At 37.8% G+C, this 16,183-nt stretch overlaps 1 protein-coding gene across 3 annotated transcripts in view; it reads right to left on the bottom strand.

The window, feature by feature from the left end:
• Positions 1-16,183, bottom strand: part of SLIT3 (slit guidance ligand 3) — a 433,663-nt gene that overhangs the window by 381,751 nt on the left and 35,729 nt on the right. For all 3 annotated transcript variants that reach the window (XM_072348011.1, XM_072348012.1, XM_072348010.1), the window contains one exon: positions 8,704-8,775. In XM_072348011.1, the coding sequence (XP_072204112.1) occupies positions 8,704-8,775 (72 nt within the window). The remainder of the gene's footprint in view (positions 1-8,703; positions 8,776-16,183) is intronic.

Raw genomic sequence — 16,183 nt, 5'->3', positions numbered from 1 at the left:
TCAACTTGCTTTCCAACATTTTCCACACACAGAGTTCAGTAACTGTCATGGCATCTTCCACAAAAGCCTCTCAAAATGTAACATGCCTGCACACAACCATAAGGATTAAGTAATTTCTTAGCAACTGGTTCCTGAAAAAATACCTTAAAGGATGTGTTCCCAAACAGCCTATCAGTATGTTAGTCACAATTAGTCATATTGGAAAGGCCATGGCAGTCTGCTGAAGCTCCCACTGACTGAAAAAGGGGAAACATAACCCCCATTTTCAAGAAGGGAAAAAAAGAAGATCCAGGGAACTACAGGCCAGTCAACCTCAACTCTGTGCCTGGCAAGATCATGAAGCAGGTCTGTTTGAAGGTCCTACCAACACACACAGAAAATAAAGATGAGGTGGTCAGCGGTAACCAACACATCTTCATCAAGGGCAAGTCACCCCTGAAAACTTGGTGGATTTTTATGATGGAGTTACAGCATCAGTGGATAAAGGAAGAGCAACTGACATCATCTACCTGTCCCACACATCCTGGTTGCCAAACTGAAGAAAAACGGACGTGGTGGATAGATCACTCACTGGATAACCAACTGGATGGATGGTCACATTCAGAGAGTTGTGGTCAACAGCTCAGTGTTCAAGTGGAAACTGGTGACAAGTGGCATTCCTCAGTGATTAGCAGTATTTAACATCTTTGCAGGTGACATGGACAGTAGGATTGAGTGCACCCTCAGCAAGTTTGCAGATGACACCAAGCTGAGTGGTGCAGTTGACACATTAGAGGGAAGGGATGCTACCCAGAGGGACCTGGATAGACTTGAGAGGTGTCCCCATGCCAACCTCACTAAGTTCAACAAGGTCAAGTGCAAAGTCCTACACATGGGCCAGGGCTATCCCAAGCACAAATACAGGCTAAGGAGAGAGTGGCTTGAGAGGAGCCCTAAGGAGAATGATTTGGGGGTGTCAGTTGATGAAAGACTCAACAGGAGCTGGCAGTGTGCGCTTGTAACCCAGAAGGCCAACTCTATCTTGAGTTATATCAAGAGAAGAAAGACCAGCAGGGTCAAGGGAGATGATTCTGCCCCTCTACTCTGCTCTCGTGAGACCCCACCTGGAGTACTACATCTACTTCTGGGGCCCCCAGCGTAAGTAGGTCCAAAGGCAGGCCATGATCAGAAGGATCACCCCTTCAAGGGCAGGCTGAGGGAGCTGGGACTCTTCAGCCTGGAAAAGAGAAGGCTCTGGGGGGACGTTATAGCAGCCTTCCAGAAGGGTGCCTACAGGAAAGCTGGGGAGGGACTTTTTATAAAGGCATGTGGCAACAGGACAAGGGAAAATGGCTTTAAACTGGAAGAGAGTAGATTTAGACCAGATATTAGGAAGAAATTCTTTACTGTGAGGGTGGTAAGATACTGTAACAGGCTGTCCAGAGGTCATGGATTCCCCCTCCATGGAGGCATTCCAGACCAGGCTGGATGGGGATTTCAGCAACCTGGTCAAGAGGGAGGCATCTACAGCCTACAGCAGGGCTTTGTAACTAGATTATCTTAAAGGTTCCTTCTAACCCATATGATTCTATGAAACTTAACAGAGCAAAGCAAAAGACAAGTACTGAATTCCAAATATGCTTCATACAATTCCTGACTGGTATTTGCATTTTTATTGCAGGAAATCTCAAACTTCAACAGTGAAATTACAATATATTTGAATTAGCCCTTTAAACTCCAAAGCATTATGTAAGAAGAAACATGCTAAAATCAGCTCTTAGAATCTTTTAACACACTGTCATGAGCCTCCGCTTTCAGTATGTTACAAAGAGCTAAGAAATAAGACCTGCTCCAAGGCACACCCTGTATCACATCCTCCTCTTAGTCATAAGACTAAGAAGATAATAAACCTCCCTTGCTGATCTATTTCTGTAGCAGTGTAATGTTTCATGACTTGCAAGAGTAGCAACTCTTTAAGAAATAAAATTTAAATAGCTTGTGCAAGTTTACAATGTAGGCTGCAATTGTGACATGAAACCACCTCAGTCTAGATGAAATCCCTCCAGATTAGCTCCAGGTTGACCCTTTTGAAAGGCAGGGTCACACAGACACATGCTTCAGGCTGAAATCTCACCACTTCTCTCAGCTGAAGGAGATTTAAATTAGAATGAAATCCTGGATCACTCATGATTGTATTTCAATAGGAACCACAGAGCATTTACAAGTTATAGCGGGACTCATTTTGCTGACTTTTTAGTGTCTGAAACATGTGAAATAGACATGACCTATAACTCCCATGAAACATACTGAAAAGTTCCAGAAAGCCTGAGTTCAGCTTCCCATTGTACACATTATGGCTTTCAAGAATAAAACAGAATAAGAACTAAAACAAGGCAGCGTTTGGTTTGTGTCATTTACCCACAATAACATTTACACACAGAGCACTCTGAAGGCACCATAAATCTCCGCAGGTAAAGTTGAATTCTGCTGCTGTCTAAAAGCAAACAGGAGACTGAGGCACCAGAAAGCCACTGACAGAAAACGGCCTTTCATTTTTGAAGTCACAGATTAAAATCCAGACCCCTGAGCAGCAGAAGTTATCCCTCTCTTACCTTGGCAGTGACTGAGTCGCCTACTACTACCCATATGAACACCAAATCAGCACTTACCATTTGCAAGGTATTTCCAGAGCGTTTGCAAGGACTTTAATAAGACATGGAATTTAATCTCATCTTTAACCTCAGGATGACAGTCTATTATGGAAAGCGATGGAAGTATTTACATTATCATTACTATATTTTTCCTGTTAAGCAGATGAGATATCTCTGCTTCAGGCCACTAGTTCATTTGTACAATCACTTCATGTAAGGAAAAAATGGCCTCAAACACAAAAGGGATGTTAAACACTCCTATCACCTGTTAACCAACAAAGCTGCATCTGTTCTCTACTTTCACTTAGTTTCAAGAATGAACATTTACAAGGGAATTTGCAAGTGCTCATTTTAATTATGGCCAGGAACCTCAAGCAGTTCTGGACCTTTCACTTAGCCAAGCATTCAGCAAAATGCTTTTCAGCTGCTCTCAATGCTCAGCCAAGGATGAAAGTTCAAAAGAAACTGACACAGGAATTAACTAAAAAGCATGTTTTTAAACAAAAGCACTATCCATACAGCAATAAATTATGAACAAAATACACCATGATATGCTGATGTTTGCAAACTAGCTGTGGTGTAGAGACCAAAGCAGCATGTTAACAAAGCAAATGCAGTGAGTATGACACACCGTACTCCTTCCAGCAGGCAGTCAGACCAACAAGGCTAGCCAGCTTCTGTAAAGGAGGAGCCTACAGACCACTGTTCAGAATACCTACATAAATACTATATTTGCAGATGTAATCTTACTGTTCTTTGACCACACTGCAACCCACCAGGCTATTTAACCCTCTTTAGCAAAGCAGCCCATGGCTTTAACGCATGCCCCCCAACTCTGCAGAGGTCACTGTGAGGAATGCCTCCCCAGGCTCACCTTTACCATGAAGCAATGCAGAAGAACCACGCTACCTCAACTGAGCAATGCTTGATTTGTGCTAACAAAAGCAAAAGACTGAAGTTCTGAAGTCAAACACAGGAAAGTGGTAAGCCAGAAATACTCACCCACAGTTATCGTATTTCATGAATTCTGTAATAGCTGTTAGTCATGCGAAAGCTATCATAACAAGAAGTTGAGTCACTATATTTTGCTCCCAGTTTTAGGTTTTCTACTCTAAATGCAGAAGTTGAAGCATTTCAGACTGGCATTTCAGAGCATACACCATCACAAACCATGCCTCCAGCTATCGAGCTGATGAGTAGCCATGGCATTCTGACAAAGCTGTTCTGCTGTAGTCACATAAAAGCAGCAAAATGGCCAGTCCCACCAACAGCTTTTAAAAGGAATTTATCATTGTGAATGCCATCTATCATCTTGGAGTGAAATTACTGCAAGTCAATGCTATTCACATCACTTATAAAAGGGCCTTGAAGACACAGTTCTCAGCTAAGTAGGATACAGAAATCACAAACAGCCCTTTTACATCTCATGCAGGATAATCACCAACATAACTCCATGCACTTGGTGTATCTACAAAGCCTTAGAAGTAATGAAACTCAATTTCTGCATTGTTAACATTGTGGTCTCTCATACTTGACCAGAAAACTATATTCTAAGAAAGATACACTAAACAAGGAAGTGGAATAACGTCATTCATAAAAGAAGGTGGCAATGCCTTCAGAGAGATTTACTCCCACAGAAATCACAAGAGAAACAAAGAACACAATAAAGCTATTTGATAAAGCAAATTCTCTGCTGCAAAACACTATTTTTCAGCAGTCACCATCTTTAGCAATGCATTTTTGCCAGCAATTAGCACCCATCACCTCATTGTGCCCTTATCTGTTGCTGGGTCTCCGTAAAAGCTCAAGCAAATGCCAATGCATATTAGTTGGTGCCATTTTTTCCACATGGGAGAATTCAGTTCCATCCCTTTGCTTCATAAGCACTTCCAGCCTCTACTGCCATCTCACCAATGTCCATTTTTGATTTTGTGGACCAGCAAGATAAAAGAGGAGGGATTATTTTCAGAGCTGCCCTCATATGAAGCCAATATTGACATGAGATTTCATAAAACCTTAATGCTCACTTCCTTCCACACATCTCCACATCCCCTCTTATAAAACTTCCCTTTTGAGACACTCAACTCCACCCTTCTACTCAGTCCCAGAAATGAATAAGCAGTTATTCAGTGTCAGAAATGGTTGAAACTAGGAATTCCAAGCTACTGCAAATGTCACCAGTTCCTTCTGGAAGAGAAAACCACCTGTAAGCTTCTTTAGCTTCTCAAAACAACAATTCTGCTTTTTTTTTTCCTTTGTTTAACTTAGAATTTCATAAGGTTAATCCTAGTGTTCGAAAAATACACAAAGCATTCTCCAGTTTTGGATTGTGTTAATTGAAAAGGAATGGTACAACTCCATTTAATATATTATCTCTCAGACCTATAATGTGCTTTTAGAGGGTGCTTTTAAGAAAAACTACATCCAGAAAAACAGACACCGAGGAACAGAATAAGGCTACCATATAAGGAAGTGGCAAATTAACCTTACCAATTGTGAGTCCCCTGAATTCTTGGGCTGAACACCAACCAAAATACTACATCTCTGTTTTTAAAAGCCGGGGAAAATACATTACTCATATAAAATCCTTTGCCATAAACCACCTGCTCACACAAATTGACAATACACATCTTCTTAGAAAAAAGTTGCCAAAGAGCACCCCTAATAGTTCAACTATTAGGACTATTCCTTAGGAGAGGAAACAAGATTTCTGGTCAGTATAATTCTAAATAAGCAATTTTACAGAGGGTAAAGAGCCACAAAGAGGGCGGAGCCTTTTGACACATTTTTATTTGTTTCCTCAAAAAGATTTAAAATCTTTTTTTTTTTTTCTTTCCAAATTTTAAAAAACAAAAGTAGTTTTTGCACTAATTTGGACAGAAGAAAAAAAAATCCATCAGTGTCCATATAGAACTGATGTGTTTATATATTTAAAAAAAAAAACCTGCTAAATACATTATTTGCAACCAGAGCCAAAAGGAAGATATAAAATGACTTCAGCTTGATAAATGGGGTAAATGCATTCCAGCTATCTGCAGCAAAGATCTTTGACCTAATGCACATCATTCTCAAACCAGAAATGCACCCCAGAGACCAGCAAACACTTACTGTAATTATTTACTGTCTTTTCAAAAGACCCACTGCGATTTATATACAGTAAAACTACAGTTATTGTATGTGGAAAAACCACAAAAAAACCCATGCTGTTGCAGCCTGAGCTATTTTGTCATGGCAACACCATAATTCAACCTGATATAAAAGCTGAATTGTCAGTATCCTGCTTTAGTATGAAATGATAATGGAGCTGAAAATCAGAGATCCATGAGATCTCCTTCCGAAAAGGAGAACAGAAACAAAAATAAAGGAAACACTCAGAAAATTTATCAACCGGTCCCTTTTCCAAACATGACTTCTGAAGAAATCCATTATAGAAAAGCCTCTGAATTCAATCAGATGATACGATTCTGCTACTCCATGCTCACCGCTTGCTAAGGGTCAGGCTGCAAAGGAGGGTTTACAAGCGATAGTTCTACAAGGTCATGATCAAGTTTTGCACAAATCCAACACATGAACCTCATAGCAACAACAAAGATCTTCACTGTAGTAGGGCTCGAAGGAAAGCAGAATTCAGCAAAATCTAATCCACACTACACCTGTACAATTCAAACCAGCAGACATTGACTTATCTGAGCTAACTTCTGATTCCAGGCACATCGTGCAATAAGATGACAGCTCTGCACAGTCAACCTAGAAGTACACTATTTATCAAGGACAGCTCCCTGAGTAAGGCAGGAGCGACGGAGTTCCAGCTACTGTTACCAGGAATCACCTGAGGAAACAACCTAGACATAACCAAACATACACAGTGCACAAACACTAACATCAAAGATTCTGATATTTTTGTTTTTAAGAAGAGATGGACAATATTAATGTATAAAAGTATAACTAAAAGATGATAAACAATTACTATCATTAAAACTGCTTTTTATATAGACACATGCACACAACAATACGTGTCTCCCATTTGGCCTGGTAGGGTGTGTGCATGGTTTCTAGCTTCTAAGTTCCCTTTAGAAACAACAAAAGCCAAAGAAACACTGAATATTTGCTGGCACTTCTCCAGTTATCAAAATCTCAGCTACTTATTTGACCTTTTACAGTGAAAGGTATACCATATTAGTTATTTATCTCACTATAAACTAGGAAACTCACTATTCAAGTGCACATACAGCCATGTTTATAAACTTCATAAACAAATTTTACACTTTATTTTAATATCAGAAAATAATAATCTGATGATCAAAGCTGCTTTTTAGAACTGTTACATTGCATACTAGGGTTTACAATACTTCTTTGTCACATTTAATCACTTCTATGATTATAATTCTTGCTTTTTCCCCAAAAAGGCTCAATTTGAGTAAACAGTATCTACAGCTATACAATTTTCTTTCCATTTCTGGAAATGTCTTTCCATGATTCAGATTTCTCATTAAAGGCACCTGCAGTGTGAATTATTAGATACTGAATTATTTATCCTAGATAAAACATTTAAGAAGCTTAAAACCAAGGAAGTCAAAGCAACAGAGAAATGTCAGACATTCCCACTAGAGATTTCAACAAAGGGTTCATTCACCAGCTACCTTAAAACTCTTACCTAAACTAAAGCAAATAAAATCCACAAGTAAAAGCCATGCTACTAGAATAAAAGGCTCAAAACTTAATGAAAAACTAATTTTGTGGGATGTTTCATATTCCATCTATGGTTTATTATTCCCATATATAAACATACATTTCTGCTTTGCATATCCACTAAATGTGACAACAAAGCCTAGGCAACACTGTAAAAGACACAAGGATATCGTGTATGTTGGCACTTTGAAAGTTGGAGAAAAAAATCAAAGGTACCTGGAGTGCAGAGGTTAATTTAGAAGCCTTCTAAGTTAGTATCTACTTCTTCACTCAAATTTTATTAGTTATCACAAAGACAGCATCTCAGTGACAAAGCAGTGATCTAAGTGCACTATGGTGACAAATTAAGAAACCAACACTGCCAAATGGATGGCTGTCCTAAAATACGCCAAGTGTGTGTTTGCAGAAGAAAAGAGCATATCCAGTTTTCTGCTCTAATCTTTCAAGTACATCACTGACAGGAAAACACTGACCTATAATTCAATTTCCAGCAGCAACAAGACAGGAGAAAAAGTGTACCACACTGCCTCAACAGTTTATTTGGTCACATATTGAAGGTATTAGAACAGTTATAAAACCTCCACATGGATGCAGTGATATTTCAGCCACCCTATAGTAACTTTTCGATGTCACTAGCCAAATCCTAGACCTTACAAACTGATCTTCCATAAACAAACCCAAGCCTAAAACAAAAGTTTTAAATTATAATTAATTCTTCAGGAAAACAGATTGGATCATAAGTTAACCTTTTAGATCCTGGCAATGTTTCTTTCAAACAGCTTTCAACTACCTCTTTCAAAAGGTAGACTGTCCTTTTCTTGCTAGTAACAGTGCAAGCACCTCCTCATCCATATGATTTTTATACCCTGTTCCCCATCCTCCAACAGGTAACTGTAATAACGTTACCCTTTTCCCCACAAAAAAACAATGATGCAAAGCTCACATTTGTCTTCTCCGTGTTTAAGCTGATACTGTTGCCATTGAAACATATAAAATTTGGTTTTCTTTTTTAGTTCAGTAAGATGAAAAAAATACTTAGAAAAAAATCAAAACAACCTGTACTACGCCAACATGTTAGTTTGCAGATAACAAGAGAACGCAGCCTTCTCATGCGCATATAGACTATAGTAGATGAAAAGCTGCTACTTTTCACGATTTCTACAACTATCCACAGAGAGTTGAGAATAACTTTTCTTGAAGTGCTTTTCATATTTATGTTCTACTGAGCAACCAGTACACACAAAGCATACACAGCACCCTAAAAACCTTTACAACCGAGCAGTTTTGGTACCATGAAACCTCTCACCACAGTCAAAATACAAACATGCAAATCCATGTAAGAATAAGGAACATACAATAGAAATATAAATTGGATTGTACTTACAATCTGGTTAACTTCTGCGTGTTCTGAAAAAGGAGCTCTGGAAGAACTTGCAATTTGTTCTTGTTCAGACGCCTAAAATGTTAGAATTAGAACAAAAATTACATTGCCATCTCATTTTAAAAGTTTATTCCATTATGCATAAACACAAGAAGCCCCTACTGTATTAAAGCTTATGTTATGAATTCAACACAAAATGCTTCATATACATTAATCGTAGATGAGCTAAACAGATCATGCCATCTGCAAACCACCTGCCTACATTCTTGAGGTAGGCAGACAAGTGACAGTCACCAGAAAGTTTGAATGTTTCAATACAGACGAGTACACATTTATTTATCTTCAGTTTTGCTCTGGATGCCTTCCAGTAGTGAAACGTATGGCCCCCATATTCAGCTTGCAGTGCTCTAAGGAATAATTAGCAGGAGTTATCTGGATTTCTCATTTTGCTTTATGTTTTTGTCCTTTTTTCCTCTCATTGTTTCTTCCACTGACAACAAAAACAGTTACTTGCTTTCACAGTCCTAATTAATGTTGTTTGCATGTTGAAGTTGGCATTAGAATTCATACAGCTACACCACTCTCAAGAGGGAGATGGCTTCTTCCATGTGCCTCAGCATTAATGTCTTCTTGCCTCCCTTCTTCCCAATCTACCTAGATTTCACCTTGATAACAGATGTCTATTTGCTAGAATTTTGACCATAGAACAAAACTGGAATTTTCAGAACCTACTGATACTTAGCACTCAATATCTGGTGTCCAGTTTCCTTGCAAGTGAGTTATTTTGCTCTTAGGACTCAAAATTCTTTTTGAATTGAAAGGCCTTCCTCAGTGATCACTCCGACCTCATGGGGTTAGAAACGCAATCTTCATATGGCTACCATATGAACAAGTCTTGCAAGAGAAAGCGGCAGTAAGGGAAAGGGGAATTATTTACTTCTCTTTCTGACACCTATAACAGATCAAAGGCTGGATATGCAAGCTTGCTTACAGAGCCTAAACACGTATGCATTAGGCATGCTGCTTGCTGACATGAGCAGATACAGAAGTTGGTTATTTCACATCACTTTTAACAAGCAAGCAATTTAATTTCTGAGATAAATGAACAAATCAGTAAATAAAACACTAAACATAAACATAGGAAATACTAAGCACTTGTCTGTGTTTGGGTAAGTATACATATGAGTTTTCCAACTGGATTCCTTTAGCGGTGTGAAATTTCACACTTCTATATTGAATCAAGCTTGCCTTTTCTTTAAAATACAGGGTGTTCAACTTCATCCTCAGTAAATTCATATTTTTAGTTAAATACACATATTTTATGGAAAAAAAGTCTTAGAATACAATGAAAAAAATATTTGTGACAATACAGCTTCACATTACAACTTACTGTTCACAGACAGTAAACATTTCATGTTGGTCTAAACATACTGTAAAATTTTAACACAGTACTGTTGGAAATGAAGAGTTGATCTTTTCATACTGCAGCAGTAAACAAACTAAAACCTCCTGTCAAGACCTGTACCATTAACTCATTGTAAGTTTGCCTCAACTCATGCATAAGCTTGGTTTTCAAAAGAAGTCATCAACACATTAGTGCTCCTGTATGTGATAAGCATGTGATGCTGTCCTCAGTATACTGCAATACATACAGTATTTCTGTCAAATTGGGCTTGCAGCTGCTGAGCCAAAGAGGTGTAAGTACTGAAAACTACAAGAACCTGAGGTAATAACAAATGTTTTAGAAGTCCATGGTACTGTTTTGGTTCAACCTATGGGACTCTATGACCATTTCCATCACTTCCTAAGACTTGCTTCAAGTTGCAATTTCTGCCAAAATCATTTCATTCACAGTTTGATCCTCAGGGAAACATGGGAAACTAATAGGGTGTTGTTTCTCTTCACCACCACATATGGTACGTAAACAGATCATAATTCAATATTCACCAAAGGCTAGATCAGCCCCAATAAACTTCTTATACATTTATATTCCTTACCATCCTATACATTTAATATAGTCATAATTACTATGTAGCAGTACACCACCACCAGACTAGGAAAAATCCCAATTACACTTCTTATTTCTCTTCCTGGGACTGAGAGAAAGTTTGTTACTGAAGTTCTTAATATGGAAGTATCAAACTACCGGACAAAATTCTTTTAAATTTCATAAAAGAAACACTGAATTGTCCAAAATTATTTAAACAAACAAACAAAAAAAAACAATTTCCACATGGTCATTAGTTAAGCCCGTTTTCCTTCAGTTTTATGGGAAGTGCCAAGTATGAATGAAATGTAGTGGAATAGCTTCTAATGCATCATTTTATGCTAACTTGATTTTATCCTCATCTACCAGTAAACCCAATCACACAGAAAGAAACTTCAAGTGCAAAGTGAAGCAAGTGCTGGGAATGCCAGCACAGGGCAGAACAAGCTCTAATGTAGCACTCTCGAGCAGAGCTTCAATCATCAGCTACGCACTTTCTCCAGTATTGAACAAGACATCGTGGGCAGGCACAATAAAATAGGAGGCATTACTTTCAGAGCAGATCTTAACAAGTGCCAGGTACTCCCCTTCCTCCCTCAGCCCCTTGCCCATCTGGGGGGTCCCGTGTCCTGAAGGCAAGGGGAGGAGAGAAACAAAGGCAATGTCAATGTCAATCACAGACTATCAAGGGCTCTTAAAACAACAATGGAGAAGTTATTAACTGTGAAATTCCTACCTTCCTGGCTCCAACCAGGCTAATAATATTTCTTCCTCTGTCTGAAACTGGGATAGGAGAAACTTAACTATTCAGATGCCCTTGACTGTTAAAAAAGGAAACAGCCAGTGGAGGTTAGAAAAAGAGAATGCTGCCAGCCTAGAAGTTGTTTGAAGAAGTCTATTCACAATAACTGCATGAAATAGAGGGGGTTTGGGGAAAATCTACAACTATATGGGTTTTTATGCTTATTTATTTATTTATTTATTGGATAAATTCTGTAGGAATAAAAGTATCTCAGTTTTGATAAGAGAATTTTTAAATTGTTTTTAAATCAGTGGTCATGGATCTCTTGTATTTACATAATAGGAAGGGTCGCTTCTAGGTCACAGACTGCTGTCTCACTGAGTTCCATTTACAATGCAAGCAAAGGGGAGCTACAGCTAATCTAAATCAAAGGCATGATCAGTAGGAGTCGGAAAAAAATGCTCAATATGTAAGTACAACTATACAAAGCAAGATAAGAGTCCGCAACTTCATAACTCTGTAGCCATTCAGATATGGGAAACAGTCTTCTATATCATGAAATGACTATTCTAATCAGCCACCCATAAAAACTTATCTTTCTCAGTCGATCATTTCAGTCTTTTGTTTGAAAAGAATTGAAATTACATTGTCGTCTATTACAAATTACAAAGAATCACATTTCAGTGATCATGCTGTTGTTTGTCACTTACTTGCTCAATATCTCTTTGTTCTCAAAGCCTTCATAGCTAACGGAAGATTGCAGAAAGTTTAGAAAGAATGATATAAACTGTCAGCTCTGCTATTGGGCCTTACAGTTACTTAAAATTTAGAATATCATAACCACCTAAGTTTTTTGTGTTTTCTTTTTAATATATAATAGTTAACTAGTTTTTACCCCCAATAGCTACTGAGCATCAACAGCTTTATTGCAAAATCAAAGCATTACATGTTTGTCAAGATATTAGTGGTACTCCATTCCCTCTCTTGCAAGTTCAACACCTTCCAAAATTGATTCAAGATCTGTATTCTCATTACTACCTAATGTTCAGCTCATTCTTCAACAGAAAGTCAGAATTACTCTGCTTTTAAATGTTTAAAAGGGCTAGTTTTAATAGAGCAGACCAGCTTTTAACACTCAGTAATTATCCAAGTAACACTGGGTTCACTCTCCAATTTGGTCATTTATTCTGTTTCACACTCAAAGCATCTGGTTCTCATTTGGCAATAAACAAGCTAGTTTTTTCCTCCTTTGTTATAAGGAGCTCTATAGCATTGTCCTTGGAGAAGAGCCTCGGGAAAAATGATGTAGCTGAAGCAGTTTCTAAGACTTCCTTTAAGAGAGCAGCGGTTACATCACAAGCTTGGGTGTAACCAAGAAGCAATAAAAATGAAATAATGCATAACAGCAGACTCAGGCAGAAAGATGGGAGTTACTGAATTCTAAGAAGTTTCTACGTTTTCTTTTTTAAACTATGCTGACTTAGGAAGCAGTGAAGTAAGAGCACCAGTCAATTTCATTCCGTGGTTTCATCAGAAAACCCCGTCATCATCAAGAAATATGATGCTGTCATTAATGCAACTTCTTCACCTGCTTTTCAGCACTTATTTATGTAAGACACTGCATTCACACCAAAAAAAGAAGTCAACTTTGTCCGTTACTTTCGCTCAGCAGTTCTTTATATTAAAAAACATGGAAATAAAGCCAGATGATTTAAAACGAGATTTCAAGAAGGTTACTACAATGAAGTCCATTGCAACCATTTTACAGGATCATGGTTTCAAACACATGAATTTCATTTACATGAGGTGGTAGTACAGAAGCTTTTCCAAGAACTGTGAAAGTCAACATTGTATGTTGCTAAGATTTTGTTTTTTAGAAAGAAAACTGTTTACAACAGCTACAACTTTGAGATTCCTTCTTACAAACATAGCAGACTGGGTGGTCCTGGTTCACATTTTCAAAGCTGTCAAAAGCAATAAGCTCCACTAGTAACTTTTCATTAGACTGAAAAAGATTATCCATCTTCTATCAAAAGCAGACTAGATTTGTCTTTGCAGGAAGAACCAGCATACAGTACAAACTGGTAACTCAAGTTTTCAGTGGTCCATATCAGACTTCTTCCTTTTCTTTCAAGATCTTTTTATATAGAAAAATAAATTACAAGATGAATGATAGAGCTATCATGTAAAGTTTATCCACATTTCCTTTGTCCACGAACAAATTTTTAACATGCAAAAATAAAGATGAAGAACAGGTCTGAAATTTCAACATTTTCCCGTAGACAACATGATTAACCAAAAAAGATCCAGTACCATTCATATATACATTAAGGCGTGAGGTCAACTCTCTGCACCATAGAGAAAGGGGTATAGAGGTTAGCACCAAACAAACTGAAGGAGGAAGAGAGAATCTTACTAACAGCGAACGCTTATTGATGGCAGTGCCAATAGGCAAGTCCATAAACTCAGAAGTAGCAGATGTCAGCTAACAGACAACCCCTTATCTCAGTACCATGTATTTATAAAACCCAACTACATGCATTCAGGGTACCTGCTTATATCTGGCCATCCCAGACCCTGACATGTAACATTACGTCTTTCCTTTTAATTACCATTCAAATAAATGCAAAAAGGCTTAGTCAATGCACTTTGAAACACAGAGACACTGCAGAAGATAGCTGTTTCTCAGTTTCTGCAGTGCTTTAATGGTCACGCTCCCTTATTTCAAATCTTAAAAAAAATAAAAATGAGGAGTTCACACAAAATCTTTGAATTTTTATTTCTTCAGAACTCTAACATTAAGTGGAAAAAAAAAAGGTTACTTTCTAACTGTTGTTCCAAAGCCCTTGTGAGAATAATTGGACTTTATCCAAGGAACCTATAGAATCTATTGTGATATCCTTTGCTGTCCAACACTGTTTATATTCAAACAGATGTTGTGAACTCAGTAAGATAGACATGGTGAAGATATTATCTTGCACTAGTGAGTGATCTCTCCAGCCCAGCACTGGAAGTCTATGAAGAAAGCAAAATGCAAATTCTAGTGTGCACATCTCCAAGCTGTGTTGCTCCCGCTAACAAGGCTTAAAAGCTCATAATAATCAAACTAACCATTCCCAGAAGTCAGAAATAGCTGTGAATAATTAGCAAAACTTGCAAGTGGAACTACTGTTGCAGTTTTTACCAGAAGAAACAGAACAGTGTTCCTATTTATCTGCTTAATAACTCGATACCAACCCAGCTCACCATGCCTCTCCATATATAGTAAAGAATGCTTCTGTGGCAACGTGTTGCTCCTTCCTCCCTGGGGCTATATGCCAAGCAGAACTATTAAAATACGAAGACAACCATAATCATCTTTTGCCTGAAATTAAACTGGATGCTTAACAAAGGATGCATCTTCCAAAGCTAACAGAATGAAGGCAGGGAAATAATTAAGAGGAACAAAGACCATGCTGCATATTTAACATAAATTTAAGTGCTTTATCACAAGCCTATGGGAATGACTTATCTGAAGTTATTCAAATTATATTCTCATCACTAGTAAGCCATAAAGGGTAACTGGCAACAAATATCCACTGTTGTAACAGAAACTAAAAACATCCACTTTCTCTGATAATTACCTCCAATTCATTTTCCTGACAAGTTATCAAATACAGGGGTCAGTTTTTCCTGACTTAACTCAGTACCTACAGTTTGTATTTATCTCATGTGCCCAATACACTGCATCGCATCCATCCCACTCAGAATGATTGAAGAGAAATAAAATGGACGCTTAATACACAGGGCACATGTAAGAACCCCCGAAACCTCATTTTTCTATGTGATTCTCATACTATAACACCTTGAGGAATAACTGTAGATCATCTCTAAGCAACATGAAACACAATTCTAGAGTTAACTATAAGCCAATATTGAATTAGTTAGTTCTTTTCTATATGGAAGGCTGCAGCTTGAGTTGAGCTTCAGCTAAGTGGATATGGATAACTTGGAACTGTGCCAGAGAAATAGGGTGTACTCCTCTGACCAATGACAGAAAGGCTGCAGGACCTACATATTCATATCCGTATTTTTCCAAAGGGTAGGAGGGAAAGGGAAGAGAGATGTTAAGTACTTTGAAATCATCATCACTCAGAAACAGGATTATTTAAAAGCTGCTGTGCTTGACAGCATGAAATTCAGCCAATAACATTCATGGAATTTCTAAGACCACATACAGTATAATCATTCAAATATGAGAAAGCTCACAAAGGCAATACCCTTTTGATAAAATTATTTCAGCTAAACAAAGCTCATCCAAATTATTCCAGACCACTGACAAAGCAGTTCTTACCCAACAGCAACATAAACCTTCAAGTATTTCCTACAATCCCTGAAGAAATGAATTCTAAATCTGCAAGTGCTTTGCTTAAGCAAATAACCCTATAAATCTTCATCAGATATTTAAAAAGTGCTAAAATCAAACAAACAAGCCACAGAAAGGAAGATTTAATGTTTAAAACTTCTGATGTAATGTTAAATGCTAATCAGCGATTCCAAGCAAATTATGGTCACATTGTAATGGAGTGTCATTATTCCATTTGCTTTGTAACCATTCTTTCAGAAGCTTAAGAATTCTGTGGTTACAGAACCTCTTATATACATAAATGAGACCCAAATTTGTTTTTGCATGAGTTCTTATAGGCCGGTGGCCTACTATGAAAATGTTTTTGATGAAACCAGGCTCGTTTATTATCATATTGTTAAAATAAACC

This window comes from Excalfactoria chinensis, chromosome 13 (assembly GCF_039878825.1).
Source record: "Excalfactoria chinensis isolate bCotChi1 chromosome 13, bCotChi1.hap2, whole genome shotgun sequence".
Classification (NCBI taxonomy): Eukaryota; Metazoa; Chordata; class Aves; order Galliformes; family Phasianidae; genus Excalfactoria; species Excalfactoria chinensis.
Note: the sequence above shows the minus strand (reverse complement) of the source record. Positions and strands in the feature narration are given on the sequence as shown.